Raw genomic sequence first — 21,253 nt, 5'->3', positions numbered from 1 at the left:
TCAGTATGTGTTTTCCTTATTAGTGTAAACAGGCTATGGCTATCGGATTCACTTTGAGGCATGGACACGGGAATTAATCTATTTAGTATTAGTTCTGAGCATTGCAACACCTGTACCCCTCTGAAGATCTCACCCTGCTTTGTTGAGAGAGGAATATGCTGAAGCCTAATACTAAGAAGCAGATCTCCATCTTCAAGATTAGATACAGAAACCATGGTTGACAATTTGAAATATCAAATCCATTAAAAAATTGCTACAGTCACACCTATTTAGAAAAGTTTTCTTATTAACAAGGAATTTTTAGCCTCGTTACTTACACTGTACAAATGATGGATTTTTACAAGAACGTCAGATGTCACTAAATTAAATGCCTAACATGATTTTATCACCGAACTTTCTCAATGATTATGAAAAAGCAGATTTTGTTGACAAATATACACATATAAAACCAAAGGTTAAATACCTTTTAACTTTTTTATTATTTGCAATTTTTCCCTATAGTTCTGTGAAAGACTAGTGACAGGTTGGTCACCACATAATTACTTGGATCATTCTGCTACTGCAAGATTTTTTTTCACACTTTTTTTTTTCAACTGCTTGCCTTTCTAATCCAATTAATTTTTTACTCATTCGTCTATTCCAGCTATATCTGATAGATATCTAGTAGTTCTAAAGCAGAGAGTCCTGTCCAGTTTCATGGAATGGTCATCCAGAAAAGTGAGAAACTGTCAATGCCTTTATTAAAGCGCAAACAACAATATAAGATTAAGGCTTAACCAAAAAAATGTACAAATGAATGAAGTTGTTAGTGTCTGAAACACGCAGAAGTTTCAGAGAACATATTACCTGACCTCAAAAATTTCAATGCAAGAAACAAAGCCTTTAGAAATCAGTCTTCATTAGCTCTGGTGCACATAGCAGATCAGCACTCAAAGATCTTTTCCCTAGTATTCCTTATTTTATCTTTTTTTCCTTAAAGGGTTTTCTTAAAAATAGCATTATTGTTCTAGAAAACTGCAAAGTATTACATAATTCCTGTAAAATGCAAATATATCATTCAACATTTTTTCCATCTATGAAAGGGTTATTTGTGGAAAAAATCTGCCTTTTCTGAATCATTAATGTTAATTATATAGTTACCACCACTGAAGTTTATCTATTTTTTAGGATAGTTCTTACTTCTGATGTTACTTGAACTTACATGTACTATCACTGCATTATTCACCATATATATCTTTCACAACTCCAAATTCAATTAAGCATGCAGTTTTTATTTTACCAGTTTTAATTGGTATTAATCTGTCTTCTGCAAGTTTCCCTAATATTTGTATAATATTTAAAACATCTTGCCTTCACTTCATCACTGTGGCTGAACTGAAAAACTCATTAAACTAAAGTTATTGTTTTTCTGCAGGCTCTTCACAACCAATGACTTTTTCTATTAGAACTGGATATTTAAACTTTTGTTTTAAAATATCTCATCCTAACATTTTGTCATATTTTTCTCTTGCACTTAAGACAACTTCCAATGTTCTAAAACATCAGGAAAACACCTATGGGTTAATGTATCATTACCCTTCATACTATTTCTGAGGTGTATGATTTAGCATGAGCATGAGACACCATTTTAAAAGGAACTCCACAGATGATTATCAGCAATTGCTGGAGTTGTCAAAAGGCAGGAGAGATCACCACGTTGCTTAATGATTTCCTAATTGATTATGAGAGGAAGAGTATTAGGAATAGCTGGGTTGTTTTATTTTATTTTATTGTTTTGTTTGTTTTTTTTTCAGAGCGGAAGACTGTATTGGGGTGTTTCAAAATAATCTGTTTTGCTCATCGTATCCATAAATTATCTAAAAAAAAACCTCAGTGAACTGACAGCATTTAGTTCAAAGTTATTCAGGGCAATAAAATCTAAAGGTTACTGCAAACATTTGACGAAAGATCTCATTATATTGAATGAAAATGACAGAAAAAATGAGTATTTATAAATGCAAAGTAATGCATTTTATGACAAAATAATGACCACAATTAAAGCTAAGTATTGATAGGCATTATAGCACCAAAAATATAAAGCTTTAAATTAGTTACTATTATTCAAGACAGATGCCACAGATTTTTTACAAATGGCATTCTGAGAATATCAGATCAGTGGAAGGAAGAAGAATAGCAGACAGTAATGACACAAAGCTTGATACTGAAATGAAAAATATCACAAGATCCACATCAGAAGCATGTTGCTTCTTCACCAGTGAGATGAAGCTATTGCGTGCCTTCTTGGCCATTCCATCCCTACAAAAAAGAAGGAGTGGGCTAAGGAATATTCTGAAACAAGTGCAAAGGATTGTCAGAGGTTTGTTGCAGGGATGATATGAAGTACATTGCAGCTTCAGTGCATGAAAAGATCAGGAGCACAGAAAAGAAACAAATCCAGAGGAATGTAAGTGAGATGAATAGTGCAAGACTATTGCTTTTAACTGCGTGAAGATGAGGGCACGCATAAAGTATTAAGGTTGTCTTAAATAACAAGAGGAAGTGGTCTTTTATTTACTTATTTATTTTATGCACTGTGCATAATTAGACAGTCAAACTCACTGCCACATCATCTCTTATGAAGCCATAAACTTAACTAAGGTTCAAAAAATGAATTGACAAGCTCAAAGAGTAGTAAACAAACCTACCACAGAGCAGAAAGCAAGTTGATGTAAATGTAGCTTTGCAAAGATTTAATTTTTGACTGCTGAGAGCTGGAAATACACAACAGGGGAAAGATTACTCTGTATTTGTGCTTTTCCTTTTATGCTTTCTCAAGCAACCACAACTAGGCATCATCAGAATTGGCTATGCTGACCTTTTCTACATATTTATTTAAAAAAAGACTTTAAAATGTCACCAAAACCTTCCTCCTCCACCTTCCACTAAAGGAAGAAAAATAATAACAATAATAATGAAAACACACCACAAAATCACAAAATGGATCCAACCAAGAAAAATTAACAGATTTCCTAGGTAGCATTTGCAGTATGCTTCTTCAATTAATATTAAAGTAGGAAAAGAAATTAATTATATGTGTCTACCTCCACAAAATAAATAAGTCTCAAAGATCCCAGTGTTTTACTGAAAAAGTTAAATGGAGGTAAAGCAGCGTGATACAAGAAATAAACAACTTCCTTGAAAGAGCCTAAATAAAGAATTCCTATCTTTTTGCTTCCAGTCCCATTTCCTCAGTATTTTCCTTTTCTTCCCTCTTACTGAAGGCTAAAAAATGAGACTAGTATACATGTTGGCAACACCCAATGCTGTCTCTCACCTCATTTTTTGTCACTATTACAAAGTTATTCCTTGCATGAAAAAAACAAGTGTTTTAGATACATTTTTCATGCCTACTTTTATATAGAACTAGATGTAATTTTATTTACAGGCCATGAAAATGCAGGCTCTTCACTGTATCAAATATCTGATCTTTAATGCTATTGATGAGATTGGTCAAATTTATGCCCCCACCAAATTCTAAAATTGAATGATAGATTGGTTTGTGGTGCTGGGGGTTCCTCTGAAGCGAGTTTAATTTGTGATGCCAAGCCAAAGTACTTTCTGAGTGTTATAGACCTAGGTAACTCTTCTGTTGAGAAACCGGGAGTAGTACAGCAGGAGTAGTACTGTGGGATTCAAAATTCTTTGCATGACTTTTATTTTACTAAGATCCAAACCATAGCTTCTGATCTGTCACTGGTGAAAAAACAGCACCCTAACTTCAGTAAGGAAAAATACAATCCCACACAATTGCTTAAGAGTACAGACTCACCACGTGCATCATAAAGACGTCTTTAAACTACACGTATTTCTCAGTAAAATGCTGAGATTAATTGTTGGTGTGAAAGCCCCAGTCAGGATTACGCTTCCAGTTAATCTGGAAGGCAAAGCAGAGAGCCAGCTCCAGCAGCGCCAACATGACTTTTAAGTTGATTCCTCTGTGTGTCAGAGCAAGACCACCTAGGGATTGCTTTCACAGACTAAATATGTCTCCAGCATATCAAAAAAGGCTTTAATCCACTTAGGAGCAACAGCTCTTGAAGCAGATATGAGGTGGTAAAGTCACTGAATCGCCCAAGGCAGCTGTGGAGCTTAGCCTCAGCTGAAAGGGGTCTGCTGTAGGCCAACAGACAGCCCACTTTTAGAGCTGTTTGTGCAGAGGGCACTTAGCATTTGTTCTCTCAGATATGTGAGGAATTGCACGCTCTTTGTTTTGCTCTCCATTTCACAGCAGAAATAATATCAGCAGACTACACTGTGCATTACTGAGCATATAAAAAGTGAGCTGAGAGAGAATGGAGTTTGATTTTCAGTTAAAAATGCCATCTGTGTAAGTCTAGTGTATGTCTCTCTCCTTAAACCTTCACTTTGAGGGATAGCTTTATGTTTATTCTTGTCGAAATTAAAATAAGTGATCTAAATTATGCTGTTTCAGTGCTGCTTCAGTGCTGCTCAGCGTACTGCCAGAGCAACTTGTACTGTGTTCAGAAAAACTCCACTATTTGTAAAAAGTCAACTGCTACTGCCCACAAGTCTTTACATCTCTCTTGAGTACACCTGTATCTGAACACATTTATAATGATTCAATTTGGTATGGGCAATTTTTAGTGAAGAAAAATGTTAAGAGGTAAAGTGCTATACAACATTTTAGCTTCAACAGAATCTCTGAAAATTTCTTTCCTTGATTAGCACAACTTTTGTATAAAATTGATAAGAAATGTTGCACAGTGGGAAAACAGAGCTCCCAGCACAGCTGAGACAGCCACTCAAATAACTTCCTTATCATAGTTTTAAATAATTGCTGTAGTTCATATGCAAGTACATTTGTAGAATGTGCACGTATAAATTATTTACTTTTAAAACTAAAAAAGATGTCTATTTTTTGGATTGGAACTGTACCACTGTTCACTATCATAGTTACAGAAATATCTGAGGTAGGACAAAAAGACTGGAAATAAGAAGCAATAATATAGCTTATTTAGAAACAAAAGTAAGATTATAAAACCACAGAGTGTGAAATGGTATGTAGAGATTTCATACTGTACTGCAGCACAGAAGGAATTTAGATGACTAGTAAAAATGAGCAAAATAAATGTCTCATATTTCTGTACACTTGTTATAAAAGCCAAACCATTGTATTATTAGTTTATGTTGTATACAGTAATACAGTTAGCACTACATGGCATAGCAGACAATCAGCAACTTTGGACTGTAGTACCTATGAGTTCCTGTATATACACAGGAAATATATGCTGGATGTAAAACAATTTCTTTCGAAGCATTAGAAAAAGATATGCCTTCAAGGGATTAAAGTACTTCAATATTTAATTTTTCCCACTGAAACAAACCAGTATCAGAGTCTATTTTCAAATGCCCTCAGATCTCATTCTTTTTGTACTAATTCTTGATGTGAATAACTTTAGCACAAAATTAGTAGCCTCTTGTTTTACGAAAGGCACTTTTTTCTCCATAACTTTTCATCTCTATTTAGGAAGACTGAAGAGCTGATGCTGGAAGCTGGATCAGTGAGAATGCTTATTTTTCTTAAATTACTGGTAAGAAAATTATTGTAATCAATGGTATCAAGTAAGACTGGATGCCAGGCTGGTTGTGGCTCTGGGCACTCTGGTCTGGTGGTTGGTGACCCTGCACACAGCAAGGGGGTTGAAACTAGATGAGCATTGTGGTCCTTTTCAACCCAGGCCATTCTATGAGTCTATGGTTCTATAAGTTAATTATTCAGTAAGAGATTTAAGCTTCTACAAGGAAGCTTGGAATTCCCAATGATAACATAAAATCCTGCACTCACCTGCTCTCTAAAAGCAGAAAGAACGTCCTTTATTAAAGCATAGAGAAACATGGAGCTCTGCTTCTGCAGGTGCTGAGAACTGCCTCCCTGAGCAGCTCAGCATTTGTGTGTCCTCAGAGCCTAGCCAGCACTCAGGGAGCAGACTGCAGCTCACCCTGAACACTGTGATGGGTCTGATATGATAAACATACCCAGAAAATGCCAAAATGTACAGACAGTTGATCACAAGAAATCATCCATCAACTGAACTGCATTAAAAGACCACGTTTATTCCCAGCCCTTGAGCACTGCCAAGGTGCATCAATTTAAAGCGGGTATAATAAGCTAGGAAAATGCATGCAGCCAAATAAATTGAACATCAGCTCTTAAGCGATAATTGGTTAAATTTCTGATCATCTGACCACACATTTGTAAACAATCTTTTTGAAGTAGTCATGGCACACCAGCTGCAAACTATCCTCTACATAATAGCTCACTATCACAGAGCACTCATCTGTGAAATGAATGATCAATATCAGCTTCCGTCCTTGTCTCAAGGGATGCTAACTGTGGCAAATAGAAATGTACTGCTTACAGGGGTAGAAATGATTGTCAGAAAAAAATTTGCACCTTATGAAGCATAGAAATCCTAAACATCCTAAGGATCATATAGCCCTTTAATATATGGAAATATTAATTTGTTAAATATATATATATATGTTCTATATTAGTGTGTTAAAGCAGAATGATATAGTCATATCTAATACAAATTATGCAGTGTTTCATTGCTCATTAGTGATGAGGAAATTTTTAACAGCAATTAATAAAATCAGCAGAGCACAAAAATCTTCTAGGCTACTCCTCCTCCATAATTGGCTATTTTAAACATTTCTCTTTTTAATTTGCTGACCCTGGATCCCATCCCTTCAGAATGGGACACAATATCAGTGGGTCCTTACCCAGACCTACATCTCATGCAGTTTGGAATCAGAACTTGTTGACTGTCAGGTACTAAAGGATTCTATTATATCTGTGGCCACAGAGGTGAATATGCAAAATACATCTATCTGTGGGTTAAGTTTACAGAATGGCTGAAGTTGGAAAGCACCTCTGGAGGTCATCTCAAGCAAAGGCACCTAGAAAAGCTTGCCCAGGACTGTGTCTAGATGAAAGTTAATTTTACTGCTAAGAATAACAAAAGATCTGTATCTGGGGAAAAATAATATCAGATACTAAAATTTAAATGCAAAAGAATGGCATACAATTCCTTGTAATAGGGAATATTTTTACTGCATTTTGGTAAAGAAGGGATTAAACTATTCTGTAACAACAAGTTGAAGCATCCAGTGACAGCAACTCCAGTAATCTGTAAGCGTGGTGCATCAGCTGGATTAAAAATGTGGTTTACTAACAAGCTAAGACATCAGAGTGGCCTTGTTAATTGTGAGAGCCATTTCTGCACTTAGACCTCTTGCACTTCTAGTATTCACAAAAAGCACATAGAGGTGTAGAGAAGAAACCTGTCTCAGAATGACTAAGGTTGGAAGGAACTGCTGGAAATCATCAAGATCAACGTCACTTATCTAATCTACAGAGAGGATGACTGGAGTCAGAGGGTAACCCCAGCTCTTTTTATACCTGAAACCTGGACATGCCTGAGAGCTCAGCTCTGAGGTTCCCACCATGTCTGAGAGCTCTGAATCCAGCTTCTACCCCAGCTGTCCCAGAGCTACCCTTTCCACTGTAGCCTTCTGCCACAGTGCCCTCCTGCCTTCCACTCCCTGAAGCTCTCTGCTTAAGGCTATTTCACTGGTGGAGAAATCTGAGAATGTTTCTTACTCTATTTGCAAATACAAAGAAACACGAAGTGATCAAGATATTACCATTTAAAGTCTTAAAATTCTGCTATTCTGAAAGCCATAGCTTCTGGAACCATGCAACTTTGTAAGGAATTTAATTGTTATGAGAAAGATAATAATAATAAAAAAAACCTCTAGTCCCTACTGTTTGTACTTTACACTTTAATGCTGGCTAACATAATTTATGTTAAAGTCAGAATAAATGTGTTCTTTACCCTATAAGATAGATTTTAAGAAGCATATTGTGGTCTTTCTTCTTATTATGTTGCAAAAAAACCAATATATATATATATATTACACAGAGGAGTTAAGTTTCAAAACTCCAATCCCCTTTGCTCTTTCAACATATCAAACAACAGAGCATAATCTATAGTTGACATTAGTAAGGTCTCCTCACATCCCCAAAAGCCAGCACTCTGCATAAAAGACAAAAGATCCAGCAAAGTCAGTTGCAAAATTAATCTTATTCACCAGGTAGCAAAGCCCTGAATGTGGCTCCCACACAGACTGCAAGCCATTTGTGAAATGAAAGCAGCAGACAGTAAATGAAGCAGCTCGGCTTTAGCAGCTTGTCAGTCACTGAACAACTGAAGGCTGCAGACATCCTGGGTTAAATCATACATTTAAATGCCACTTGGAGTGATCCCAAAACACCACCTGAGGCTGAGCTGCTTCTGACTTAGAAATGTATTCACATTTGGAAGAACCAGTATAAACTGGCAACTGTTTTCTACCTCCAAATTTGAGGTGAAACCTTAAAAAGTAAAAATTTCAATGCTGTTTTTGGGCAAGATGAAAAACTAATTAACCCAAATGAAACTGGAGGTATTTGTTCATTATAACCTTGCATAAGTTAAGTAAATGTTTATTCTCTTTTTTCTTTCTTCTGCTCTATTCCACAACTGTTTTTTCTGTTGTTATGATTAGTGTGCACTTATTTTAAAATTCAGTCCCATTACAACTTACAGATATGGTATGAAAATGTCCTTTCATCTTATTGACACAGACAATCAATGTAATTTCTAAGGGCAATATTTCACTTAAGTTTAACAAAATTCATAAGCAATGTGAAAACTCATTTAAATAGTTTATAACATCCTTGATTTGGTATAAATAAAACTGTTAGGTTCTACTGCTTCCAGTCCTGTAATGCAATTCTGATATTCACTGCTGCAATAAATTAGGCCTTATAAACAACAATACATCATAAAACAAATTCAAGAGACGTTGTAAATAGGGAACAAAATGGAAATTATCTCATGCAAGCTTTTTCAGTGTAAACCCCTTGACGCATGCTGGAACCAGCCAGTTAATAATTGCTTTGCAAATTCTTGTAAATCTGAAATGAAGCAGAGGGGATAAAACCAACAAACAAGTCATAAAGTATGATTGTTACTTGTTTGGAGTGATTATTGCCCACTGCCACCCAGGTTCCAAATCTCATAACAAAGAATTTGTTGTTTTTTTTTATTTCCTCCATTTCAGCTGTTTTACTGGTGATGGAGAATACATACAATCCTTATCAATAAATAACGTGTCACACAAAAAGATACGCTTGGTCAGTTTTTGAATATTTTAAATATTTTAATATTTTAAGCAGTAATACACCGCAAAGTTTAACACTTCTCTCCTCACAGTACTCTCTCCCCCTTCTTCACTCAGAATGGATTTTCTCAGGCTGGACAGAATATGTGATGGATGATAAAAATCAAGAGCACACAGAAGTGGAGACCATGACTGTGTAATCGTATAATGCAGTGGCTCCTTTTCAGAATGAAGAAGACATATGAAGCTATCTTTTTAAAAAGAAACCATTTATAGAAGCAAAGCGTGGCAAGATCATGAGCTGGAAATACATTTATCCAAAGGACAAATGGTGGCAGTCTTTATCATCAGCTCCACTGCCATTTTTAGCTACAATATTCCAGATTTTTTAGGAATCTCACCATTAATTTGATGCTCAAATACAATTCCATGCTATGTTGTCAGCGTTATAACAATGATCTTATTCTGTATTTCAGGTTCAACAGCCTCAGAAATCATGAATTTCTGCTTCCTCGTCTCATGGTTTTCTCCCATATAAGAACACATAAAACAGTATTTTATGATCTGTGTTTGGTTTATTGTTTGTTTGTTTGTTTGTTTTTAACCTGGAAATATAACATGAAATAGAGTGGGAAAATCTGTAAGATAAAGTCAACTGTTTTAAAAAAGGTTCTTTGCTGTCCCCTTTGCTGTGCCAAAAAACAAATATTAATGTTATTTGTAATTATTTAAGTTATTTATCTTAAACTCTTAAAACTCTTAAAAATGTATAACTGCTTTAAAAATTTGAAAGTTTTAAATACTGTACTTAAATATAGCACATGTATTTTATTTTCTTCACATTCAGAACCTCCAGCTGAGAACGAAATAAAACACTTAATTTCTGCCATGCAAATAGATGTATGCCTCATCTGAATATCTCTGATCTTGGCATCGTATCAAATGTGATAGAAACACATTAATTGAATCCTTCTGTTATTATTAAGAGATATGAACATTTATTGCAATTCATTTCTACTAAAAGAAATAAGCTCCTATTTCATTTTCTTAACGACTGCAAGTTCTGAACATGTTTAAAGCACTTAATAGTCTCAGTATAGACTGCAGACAATAACTCATTATACTGTACAAAAGTATTTTATATATATATGTACTTAATATATATTATATATCTAGCATATAAATATTTACATAGTACTTAATACTCAGTGTGTATATATTTAAATTCTACAACAATTTTAAGTACAAAATTACCACATATTACTGTATAAATGTAGAGAAAATCCATTTCAGAGAGCTTGAAGAAAAATCAGCCAGTAAATATTTCAGAAAGTGATGTATTTAGTTTAAATAATATTGAAAAGGTACTAAAGAAGTGGCTTTGGTGACTGCTTGAGTACTTCCCTAGCTGATGGAGGATTGCTAAATTGTGATCTGAGTCAAGGCTAACTGTTTGAGCAGAAAAATCAGTGTAAAATCTGAGGAATGTTTTGCTCATGTTTTCTCCAGACAAAAATCATTGATTACTTTAGATAAGTCGTTATCTTATGACATATCTAAATGTTTTTATAGATGTAAGCATTCAAAAATCTTGAAAATTTACTTGCATACTAATGATTAATGACTGTACCCAGAAAAAAACAGTCCACTTTCCTCTCTAAAAACCAAGAAAGTAGGACAAATAAACATTAAAACACACAGAAAAGACATTAGAGGGTCAACTATGACAATTAATGGTCTGTTTAGCATCTCCTTTAGCTGAATCTTCAACAGACCATTTAATTTTTTTCTTGAGTTGAAGGCATTTAAAGAAGGCACAAATTTAATGTAGTGAAACCATGAACAGTCACAGAAGAAAGCTGTAAGACACTTACAGGAACGAGGAATTTTTTTATTTCTTCCAAGGCATGACTCATACGAGAATATGCTTCCCCAGGTGGAGCAAACACTTCAATTAATACATGAAGCTCATCACTCAAGTGCGCATATTTAGCTTCTCCACTTTTCCTCAGTTCTTCCTCCTATGAAAAAGAGTGGTGTCTTTAGAACTGGGAATCCACTGATTTTGCATTGGTTTAGCTTTTAACAGAGAACACGACGAAAAGTCATAATGCAAACAGACTTTTAGTAAAATCCATTTAAAGATTTAAAAATCATTTTTGAGCGTCTGAATGGTAGAACTAGTGTAATTATCATATACAACAGATTTTAATCAGCACAGTGAAAAAATGCTAAATACTCTAAAACTGAGTAATGAAAAATTAACTCCAGAAATGCAAAAGATGATTGCATTGGTTTGAATTTGAGCTGTTCACAAAAATAAAAAAAAAAGATCCAGTTAGCCATTCTGGAGCATTTTAAACAATTCTATCATTCATCTATATATATATATATTTTAATTGATGAATACCTGTAGACTGTGCATGTTAGTATTGCTAAAGTAAAGACAGCTCTGGCTTTATCTGAGACACGGGGTCTGAGTTTCAGACCCAGTTCTGATATTTGGTAACTATGCAGTCCTGTGTACAATGATTAAGATGATGGTTCATCTCACTTAGGATTGTTTTGACAGTCTTTGGTCTCAGTTTTCTATCAGTTAAATGAGGGTAAGAATCCAAATTTACGTCAGAGCAATATTCTGAAACATCACCCCACTGTTTTATACAAGGCTTTGAGATAGCGAATGTAAACTGTTATGCACATTAATAGTAGCTACCCTACAAAAAGCAAAGGTGTAAAATAGTGATCAAGTTAATGTAATTGTCATAATGACAACAGAATGCAAAATTTATCATTACTATACAAAATAGCAATAAGAAATGCTGAACATCTGATGAGTTTAAACCTCAATCTTCAAAAATACTTTAAGAACTGTAACTTCGGAGAAAGTACATTTGTATATTTTCATTTTATAGATGGAAAACCTAATCAGAGAAAACAAGGAAATTAATTTGCTTAAGATTGGGTTAGAAGTTACAGTTTCTCGGATTATTCCTTTGCAGCATGAAGATATCTAAGACAGAAAAACTGTAAGAATGATAGCTGATATGTTATTTATGGATAACAAAGTCAACAAACTTCATTAAAATATAAATCACATCTATTATTTTTCAAACATAGGCAAAAATAATATTTACGTGATTATTTTGACATCAGTAACATGATTTTATAATCTACACTTCTCTCACAGGAAGATATGCATATGCTTGCATGGTTGAAACACTGGTAATGACATTTTTCTCTTCTCCATAAACTCAGGGATTCTGAAAAGGCATCATTTTATAACCTTCCTAGGTTCAATGTAGGCTTTCTGTTACGTTCAGCAGGTATTTTTACAGGTGTTAGAGACAGCAAAATCCCTGATATATTCTTCCCGAATATATGCAATGATGCATTTTTTGTGGAATTCCTAGAGTTAAATAATGAATTTTCATATGGTACCTCTTCCTGCAAGTGTGATATGTCAGAAAATATTTCTTTTACTGCAAGTGTGTGTGTTGTTAAAGGACAGAAGCTCCTTCAGGAAAAATATCAAAAAGTAAGAACTCATTGTCTATGTAAGCACTGTACAAAGATTTGCTTCCCTGAACCAGTGAGGATGACTAAGCATGTGAGTTACTCCAAAAGTAATGTAGCAGCTTAAACCTACTCATGTACAAGTGAACCAAACCATGGTAAGAACAGCGCATGCTGAAAATGTGATGGAACTACTGTAGAGAACTATCCCGAAAAAAATCAAAATACAGTTAAGGTAGTAAGTATTATTAGGCACTGAATGTTATTAAAAAAAAAAAACAACAAAAACAACAACTTTGGATCAAATCAGTTTTGATACATAAGAAGACTAAAATTAATAGATTTCCTGGGCTTCTGGATCAGTGTTGGCAATCTCTCCTAATACTGACCCTCATGTTAATAATATGCATCTTCTTTACTATCAGGTGATTATCTTTAACTATGCTCTGGTTCAGTGCAGCACCCTCCAGAGACGTTTATCCACCAGACCCTATCATCATTCTCTCCCTCTGTGCACCAATTCCCTTCATATCTCCAAAGTATATATAGCTTTATATTCCATGTTCCAAAACAGCTACTATCACAAGCTGTGCTTCAGACTTCCTTTGTCCTCACATGGTGTTGGTCAGACACACCACCCTTAACCTGAGGTATATTTCCATAACTCACTGCCTCATATTAGATAACAGATATTTTGAAACATCTGTGGTATTTTCTAAGTTAGAATCATAGAATCATAGAACCCTTAGAGTTGGAAGGGACCATTAACGTCCATCTAGTCCAACCCCTCTGCAATGAAAAGAGACACCATAGCTACATCAGGTTGCCCAGGGCCTGATCCAGCCTCACCTTGAATGTCTCCAGGGACAGAGTATTAACATCTCTGGGCAACCTGTTCCAGTGCCTCACCACCTTCACTGTAAAAGACTCTTTCCTTATAACCAACCTAAATCTACCCTCTTTGAGCTTGCAGCCATTTCCCCTTAAAGTTAATTTGAGGAAAACTTAACTTGAGGAAGTTCCCCTAAGTTATCTTAAGTTCCAGTTGACCAAAGCAGGGAAAATTAATTATAAAACTTCTCAGCAGAAATTAGACAAATACGACCTCTGCAAAGGCAAAGCAGTAGTATATAAAGGCCAAGAAAAATGATTGATTATCTCTTGATGAGAAAAGAGCCTTACAATTTCAGAAGTATATGTTCTGACACTGACATAGAATTTGTTTCTGACTGGAAGATGGACGAGTACACTTAATTAAAACAACTGGAAGGAACAACTAGAATTTGTACAGTAAACAAAATTATGTGATCCATATTGACAAATGAAAAGTAGCCTGATAAAATCAAAATGCCAGAATATTCAAGAATAAAAGGAAGAAAAACAAAACTGAAGCAGGAACCGAGGAAAGCACATAGATAAACTGCATAAATACAAGTGGATCTTACAGTGTAACAAATACAGCCATAAAAAGAAACAAAGTGTATTTGAAGAACAATAAGAGAATTGCACTGTATTTCCTACCTGACAAGAACTTGCAAATAAAAGCACAGAGCAGAAAACAGACAAAGCTGAAAATCACAGCACTGTTGCTGGAGAAGAGCTGTTCATAAGATCAATGGACAATGCTGCAGAAGAAGATTAATGAGCATGAAGTTTCACAAAATGCAAAGCAATTAATTTTTAATCTGGACATAAATGCAAAACCTAAGATGTCTGCAATGCTGATAATAGCAACAGTTATTAAACTGAGCTCTAGAGAAAAGAGTAAAGCAGAACAGATATAATGTCTCAGTGTTTTGGAGTTCAAAATCATTCAGATCCTAGGTCCTAGAGAGAAGAATGCAGAGAAAAATACTGAGGAAAAATCTGAGAGTAGAAAGGAATTTGAGAATAGGGAAAGAATTCAGCAGAGTATAAAGTGAAGCTAAATGCTCAGCCATCCCTTGAGTCTTATTTTTAGAGAAGTAATTTTCAGTCCAGGTCAAGGAATAAAGACGATGGATATAGTCAGGAAATTAGAGTTTGCACAGCAGAGCTAATAGAGTAGGTGTACTCCTGTCACATTACAGCATCTGCAGACATAGACACCCTGTAAGTAAATACAGGTGTATAAAAAAAGAACATTGCTTATAATAGAGGAATTTTTGAAGATATATGCAAAGATTTGTGCACATTGTGTTATTTCCCAATACATTTCTTAATGAAATAAAACATCTTAATGGCAAAGAGGTGCTAACTTGTATGTAGATTATATTGTTTTTAGTTAGTTGATGGAGAAATCATAGATAGATCAGTAGAAGAATGAGACAACAAAATGTCCATTGAATCACTATGGGAAAAGCCAGAATATCTGGGATAAATGTTAGATGAACAAAAATTGTTCGTAAATCTGTGCAAAGGAAATAAACATGTAGAAGAAAAGTTAACACATTTAAGTCATATGTGCCAAAAAGGAGATCACCAGTAGTCACTATCATGACCAACAAGACATAATCTACATACAAATTATGTTCCAGAAAACTGATAGTGGCGAGTTCACAAACCTACAGATACACCTATGCTAGCACATAACTAAGCTAGAGATGAAATAACTATAAAATTAAATAAGATAAAGATGCTCAATGAACGCAACCAACAAATTTGAACAAAAAGTTTGAAAAGCCCATGCAGGAAATCAAGAGATCCAATAGAAATGCACAATTGCCATATTTAAAGATGCTTCCTACAAAGATTATTTTTATCTTAATAGTTATGATCACAACTAGGGACCACTGTATTCAGGGTGGATTCAGATTCTGGAAGAAGACTTGCTCTTAATGAGAGTACAAAATGTCATGTTTTTATTTATGCAAGGCTAATTACCAATTTGGTGCATGCAGGCTATAAAGTAGATTGAACTTCCACTATACTGTGAGCAAAAAAATATCTTATTTGCAGTCTTTTTTTTTCTTCAACTTAGTAGAGTGGTAAAGGGGACATATATATAGGGACATATGTGAAAAGAAATGTTTTGAAGTTCTCAGCAAATTCATTTGCAGTGCATTATATTATTAGATTATCAAAGTGAAATACAAGTCAACTCCAGCTGTACAATAGTTCAGTGCTTTACAAGGAGCTTTTTTTAGGTTACATGAAGGAAATAATTGAAAGAATATTTTTACCATACAGAAAGTTCGGTAAGGAAAAATCAGTGCCTAATCTATTTTATGTAGAACCAGAGTGAAAAACTATTACTGTATTTCCTAGGAGCAAATAATCAGGGGTCTAGCATGTGCTCTTATCTCTGACTATAAAAGAAACTGAAGTTTCAGTTTGGGAATTCATTTATTCATATATTTCGAATCAATTTAATGATGAAAGAGCTAAGTACACACTTATAGGTAACTACCTGCTTAATCACCCATCTAATGAAGGATGCTTCCTGAAATACAAGCACGCAGAACAAATTCACTGAAGCACATATTCAGTAGTTTGTTGGTATTGATGATTTCTACATGCATAGATATAGCAAGACTTTCCTGATCTTACTGCATAACCTTCTCACTTAGCTCACAGCTAAAAAGAACTTAAAAGACCAGGATTTAAACATAATTGTAATCCTACACCCTGGATTGCGGCCATCTGAATTCCCTGTCAGTTGTTTTCCAGCCTATAGAAGCTAGTGTTTACAACAGTAATATTCCTTAGATGCAGAAGTTTCTGACCAGCCGCACCTCATTAGAGCGATGGAAATCTCATACTTATTTCATGCTTAAGCTTCTTTGGGATTCAAAAACTAGTGAGGGACTAAATAAGATAGATGCCCTGAATACACTCTAACAAAAAAAAGTGGAGTGCTGCCTTAATGAGACAGCAGTTGGACTGCTCATCAAGTTAGGAGATAGTTGTCCATTGTAGGAAAGTTACTACTGGAATGCCACAAAACCATTCTGGGATGTATGCTCTTGAACAGTACATAAGTGATTGAGAAAATGAGTTGAACAGTAATGAAAGTTGTGTAGTGCTTTCTAGAGTGCTCTGTGTGCTCTATTAGGTCTAGATATATAATTTCTAGAGGCTGATCTTGGAGACGTTACAGAGTTCTCCAGAAACAATGGCTCAGTGTCGAATAACAATTCCCAAGATATTCTCTTCTAGGAGGAAAATAAATTAAACAGCACAGGATTATGACAGTGTTATTCTGTCTCATTTGGAAATGTGATTGCATCTAGCTAGGTGTGATATGTTGTATACCTAAAGAATGAAAGCATTTGCAAATCTAAGCTATGTATAATTGCTTGCTGATGCACTAGGTGAATCATTTTTTTATTAAAGAACACCTATAACATAGATGCATACACTTAAGGCAGTGTCAAATATAGAACTCATTTCTAATAATGTTTCTCACAATGCTGCATTTTTTGTTTAAAAGATGCTATTACTAATTAGTATTCAAATGAGCTCAGTGTAGTATTGCAAGTGCTTCATCTAGAAAGTAATGTAACACTTCAGTGGCTCTGATTGCTCATTATAATCATAGCTGAGAGAGCGCACAGGAGATCTATTTACAGCTGCTTCCAGTTGCAAATCCGGGGATCATGACTGTTGCAAGGCACGCAGAGAAGTACTGCAGCCTTTGTTTCTCTGGTCCCGCTGTCTTTGCTTGCAGCTTTTTTTTTTTTTTGAAGGACAATGTTGTTGAGAGCACCCTTCTGAAACTCAGCTGGGAAGCTTGTGCAAGTAGAAGCAATGATCCTCTTTAACTCTTCTATGTTTTTTTCTAGGGAATGTCCACTGCTGACCAGATTTCCACATTAACACTTTACACTCTGAAGTGCAATGGTAATGTGATGCAGAGAAGATCCTTCCCTAAACACTTGGAAAGAGCTTTGCATCTGGGCAACCTCATCCAGCTCTGATGCCGCTGTTCATTGGAGGGCAGTTGGACTAGATGGCCCTCAGAGGTTCCTTCCAACTCAGGATTTTATGATTCTATGATTCTATGGTCTCTAGGAATCCCTATTTTTACTGAGTATATTGAAAACTGACTTTTTTTTTTTTTTTTTTTTTAATGAATGCAATGTCAGCTTTCTGATATGTATATACACAAAGGGAGGCTTTTTACTTTCTTAGGGGTGCTTTCTTAAGAATGAAATTCAGAGGTACTTTTGTTGGCACACAGTAGCTATTTTCACTTGATTGCCATAGCAGCCAAGGCAGGAGAACAGGGAGGGTTTTGATTCCAACAGTTTAAATACCTGTCTGATAAGCTGCATTATAAAGTACATTTTCATGCAATTTGACTGCCAATAATTATTTATGAAAGCCTTGATAAACCACAGTTTTGAAAATGAAGATAGCAAGAGTATTTGAGGATCCTACCACCAAGTATAGAGAAAACTATTTTCTATTTCTCCTTCATTATCATGCAGTGATGCTGAAAGCACATCAGTGGAGGTCACCCACGCTGGTGGTGGGAGCCACACCTCTGAAAAATGATGGAGGAAAAGAAATTTCATAAATAATGGCCAAATGTTGTGTCTAATAGCAGTAACGCAGATTGAAATAGTTAAGTATCTGAATTTGCTCCAAAAACATACAAAGTATTTCAAATAACATAAAAACGAAAACATCTGAACAATCAATCAGTAGGTTGAACTTTTTTTCACAAGCACATTCTATTTCTGATTTGGAATTTTAATGTCATGCAAATGAGATATTTCATGTCACATGTCACAGTTGTACACAAATTTGTAAGTTTCACCTGCTTTTTCTTTCCCAGTATGATTAGGTTTTGCATAATGACAAAGTAAACAAACACAATTTCAGTGGTAAAATTACTTTTTCCTCTACTATTCAGAAAATCTAACTACTCACGTTACATTAATTTAGACAAATAAATTTTAGTGACAGCACAAGTACTTGGATGATTTCTCACAAAGGTGTCACAAGGAGTTAATAGATGAAACTGTTTTAGTAATATTACATATATGATAATTTTATGTCTGACAGTAGCTGAACTTAAGTAAAATTGCTTGCAAATAGATTCTCAGTCATCTCAGCTATGATGGTGATTCTTCTCTGCAAAGATGGAAGAACACATTTTCTAATTTTCTCATAATGGAAAATTGTACAGGCATTAGTCCAATATAAGCTGCAAATGAGTCTAAGACTAAAAACTCTGATTTTTTAATGAGTAGTGATTATAGCAGTTCTAATACTAATTCACTAGATGGTTCCTTTTTGTGAAATGTGCGAAGTATTGAGATGATGGAAAATTCAGATAACATTCAACTCCTTGGCAAAGCAGCCTGAACCTGACCTGAACTTTGAACCATGAGAGAGTGACTTAAGAATGTACTACTCCTAAAGAACTAGTCAAACTTACCTCTGACAAGTTTGTTATTTAATATAACTTGAACAAGGGGCAGGATGATGGTAATATTTGAGTGAGGTCACAGCCTGTGACTCCAACAAGAACTCCAGTAATCTTCACTGCACATTTTAGAATATGTGACCTGATTATGTCAGGTCAGAGCCAGCTCCAGCTGCTCCAAAATGGACCCATTGCTGCCAGAGCTGAGCAACACCAGGTGTGCCTCTGGGAGACCAGATTTAAGACGTGGAAAAACTGCTGCACAACGGCAGCTGGGAGAAAGGAATGAGAAATGGGAGAGATGCAGCCACCAAGGTCATTGCAGAAGGAGGGCAGCAGATGTCCCAGGCATGGAGAAGAAGCTCCCTGAAGCCCAGGAGAAGCCCACAGTCAAGAAGGCTGCATCCCTGCAACCCATGGGCATCACATGGAGCAGATCTTCCTCTGTAGCCACAGAGGAGCCCACGGTGCAGCAGTGGATGAGGCCTGAAGGCCGCAGCCCATGGACACCCCTGCAGGAGCAGCCTGGGTTGGAGCTGCGGCCTGAGGAGAACGGCCTGTGGTGGGGCAGGAGGGCTGGAGGAGCTGCCGCCTGTGGGGACAGTGCTGGAGCAGTGCTGGAAGGTACAGAGCTGCGTACTGGGAGTGCTGTAGTCTGGGGGAAGCCCATGTGGGATCAGCTGGGGAAAGACGGCATCCCATTGGAGGGACCTGCATGGAGCAGGGACAGAGAGTGACCATGGAGGAGTGGCAGAGATGAAGCGTTATCGACTGTTTTTAGTTTGCTTCTTACTGCTCCAAACTTATTATCACTCTGGTGAGTCTGTTTCACTTGTGATAGTAATTGGTGAGTGATCTCCCTGTTCTTATCTCAACCCAATATAACCTTATGGTATTCTCTCCCTGGTGTTCTTTTTTGGTTAGGAAATGAGAGAGCAGTGTGGTGGTGCTGAACGGCCCATCAGAGTGAAAACAAAAGTTAAGAAGATCAAGGATATTGCATCTTCACTGGAAGGAAAAGTGACATCTTTGGCAATTTACACAAAAATCTAAGTATCTTGACTTTCTTCTGTCTTTTCAAAAATTGTCCCAGTACCAAGAGGAAACCATGCTAAGCAGAAAGTCTGGAGTGACTGCCTGCAAAAACTATAATAAAAGCTGTGTGAGCTTAGTTTCTCTGAAATGCCATTTCACCACTATGCATTTGTTCTGTTCATATTACATTTGCCAGCTGCAAAATACTGTCTGATATATCAGTGTTTATATTGAAAGACTGAGAAAGGAATAGAAGGAAACCTGTTGGGTGACAAGGATTTTCCTCTGGGAAATCCCACACTGTAAACATTACGCCATTCCTCAGATTTCCAAAGGAAACACCAGATGTGCATTCACTTAAAAGGAGCTTATCCATAGCTGAAGAGGCCACTGGTACTAAACTGGCCTGGCCAAGATGCCAGAGAAAACATCCTATAACATCCCTCCTAAAAACTCCCAGAGCACTGTCCCTGCTACCCTCTCCAGAATACTCCCCATCTCCCATAAGCGCTCTGACTGAGTCCAAATCCATCACATACATCAAACAAACATGAAATTGTAACGGCAAAATAATTATAAAATTCTGTTTAAAGCCGATCACTGTACTCCAGAAAAGGTTAAGTACCAGCAATCTTCAAAGAGTCAGCTAATTTTACTGCACTAAAAATTAATATTCATTTTGTACTTAATTTTTATCAGCCAGATCATCCTTGGCAATTTAAAGTACTCCTCCAAACCCCTCTGTGCTTTCAGATTTATGCTAGAAGATATAACCTTGTGCACAGCTTTTGAGTGTCGCAGAACTTTCATTATATGGTAGCCACATTTCAGATAATGATAAAATATGCAGATTACATTAATCAATTATAGTCAATTCTGCTTAATGTCACCATCAGTTTACTGCAAAATTTCTTTCTATTAAAAGCATTTTCCCAGGAAACACTGTAACCTGCCTCTGGCTGAAAATGAAGCATTGCATTTGATTTCCAGTTCTTTAGTGCTTTAGCACCTGTGGTCTCCCTTGTCGCTCATTTTCAATATCAGTACAAATGAATGTAAAATAAAATTGAACAGCAGCCCTGTTTATGACAGATTTTTTCCATAGCTCTGAGACAAAAG

General features: G+C 35.9%; 1 protein-coding gene across 4 annotated transcripts in view; it reads right to left on the bottom strand.

Moving 5' to 3' along the window:
* The window catches only part of KHDRBS2 (KH RNA binding domain containing, signal transduction associated 2), a 342,038-nt gene that overhangs the window by 179,868 nt on the left and 140,917 nt on the right, over positions 1 to 21,253 (bottom strand). For all 4 annotated transcript variants that reach the window (XR_014881561.1, XR_014881559.1, XR_014881560.1 and 1 more), the window contains exon 4: positions 11,103 to 11,249. Coding sequence is in view for 1 of the 4 variants with exons in the window: in XM_085217841.1 (XP_085073967.1) it covers positions 11,103 to 11,249 (147 nt within the window). In the remaining 3 variants the exon portion in view is untranslated. The remainder of the gene's footprint in view (positions 1 to 11,102; positions 11,250 to 21,253) is intronic.

Source organism: Meleagris gallopavo, chromosome 2 (assembly GCF_905368555.1).
Source record: "Meleagris gallopavo chromosome 2, MGAL_WU_HG_1.1, whole genome shotgun sequence".
NCBI lineage: Eukaryota > Metazoa > Chordata > Aves > Galliformes > Phasianidae > Meleagris > Meleagris gallopavo.
This window is presented reverse-complemented; position numbering and strand designations above follow the sequence as displayed.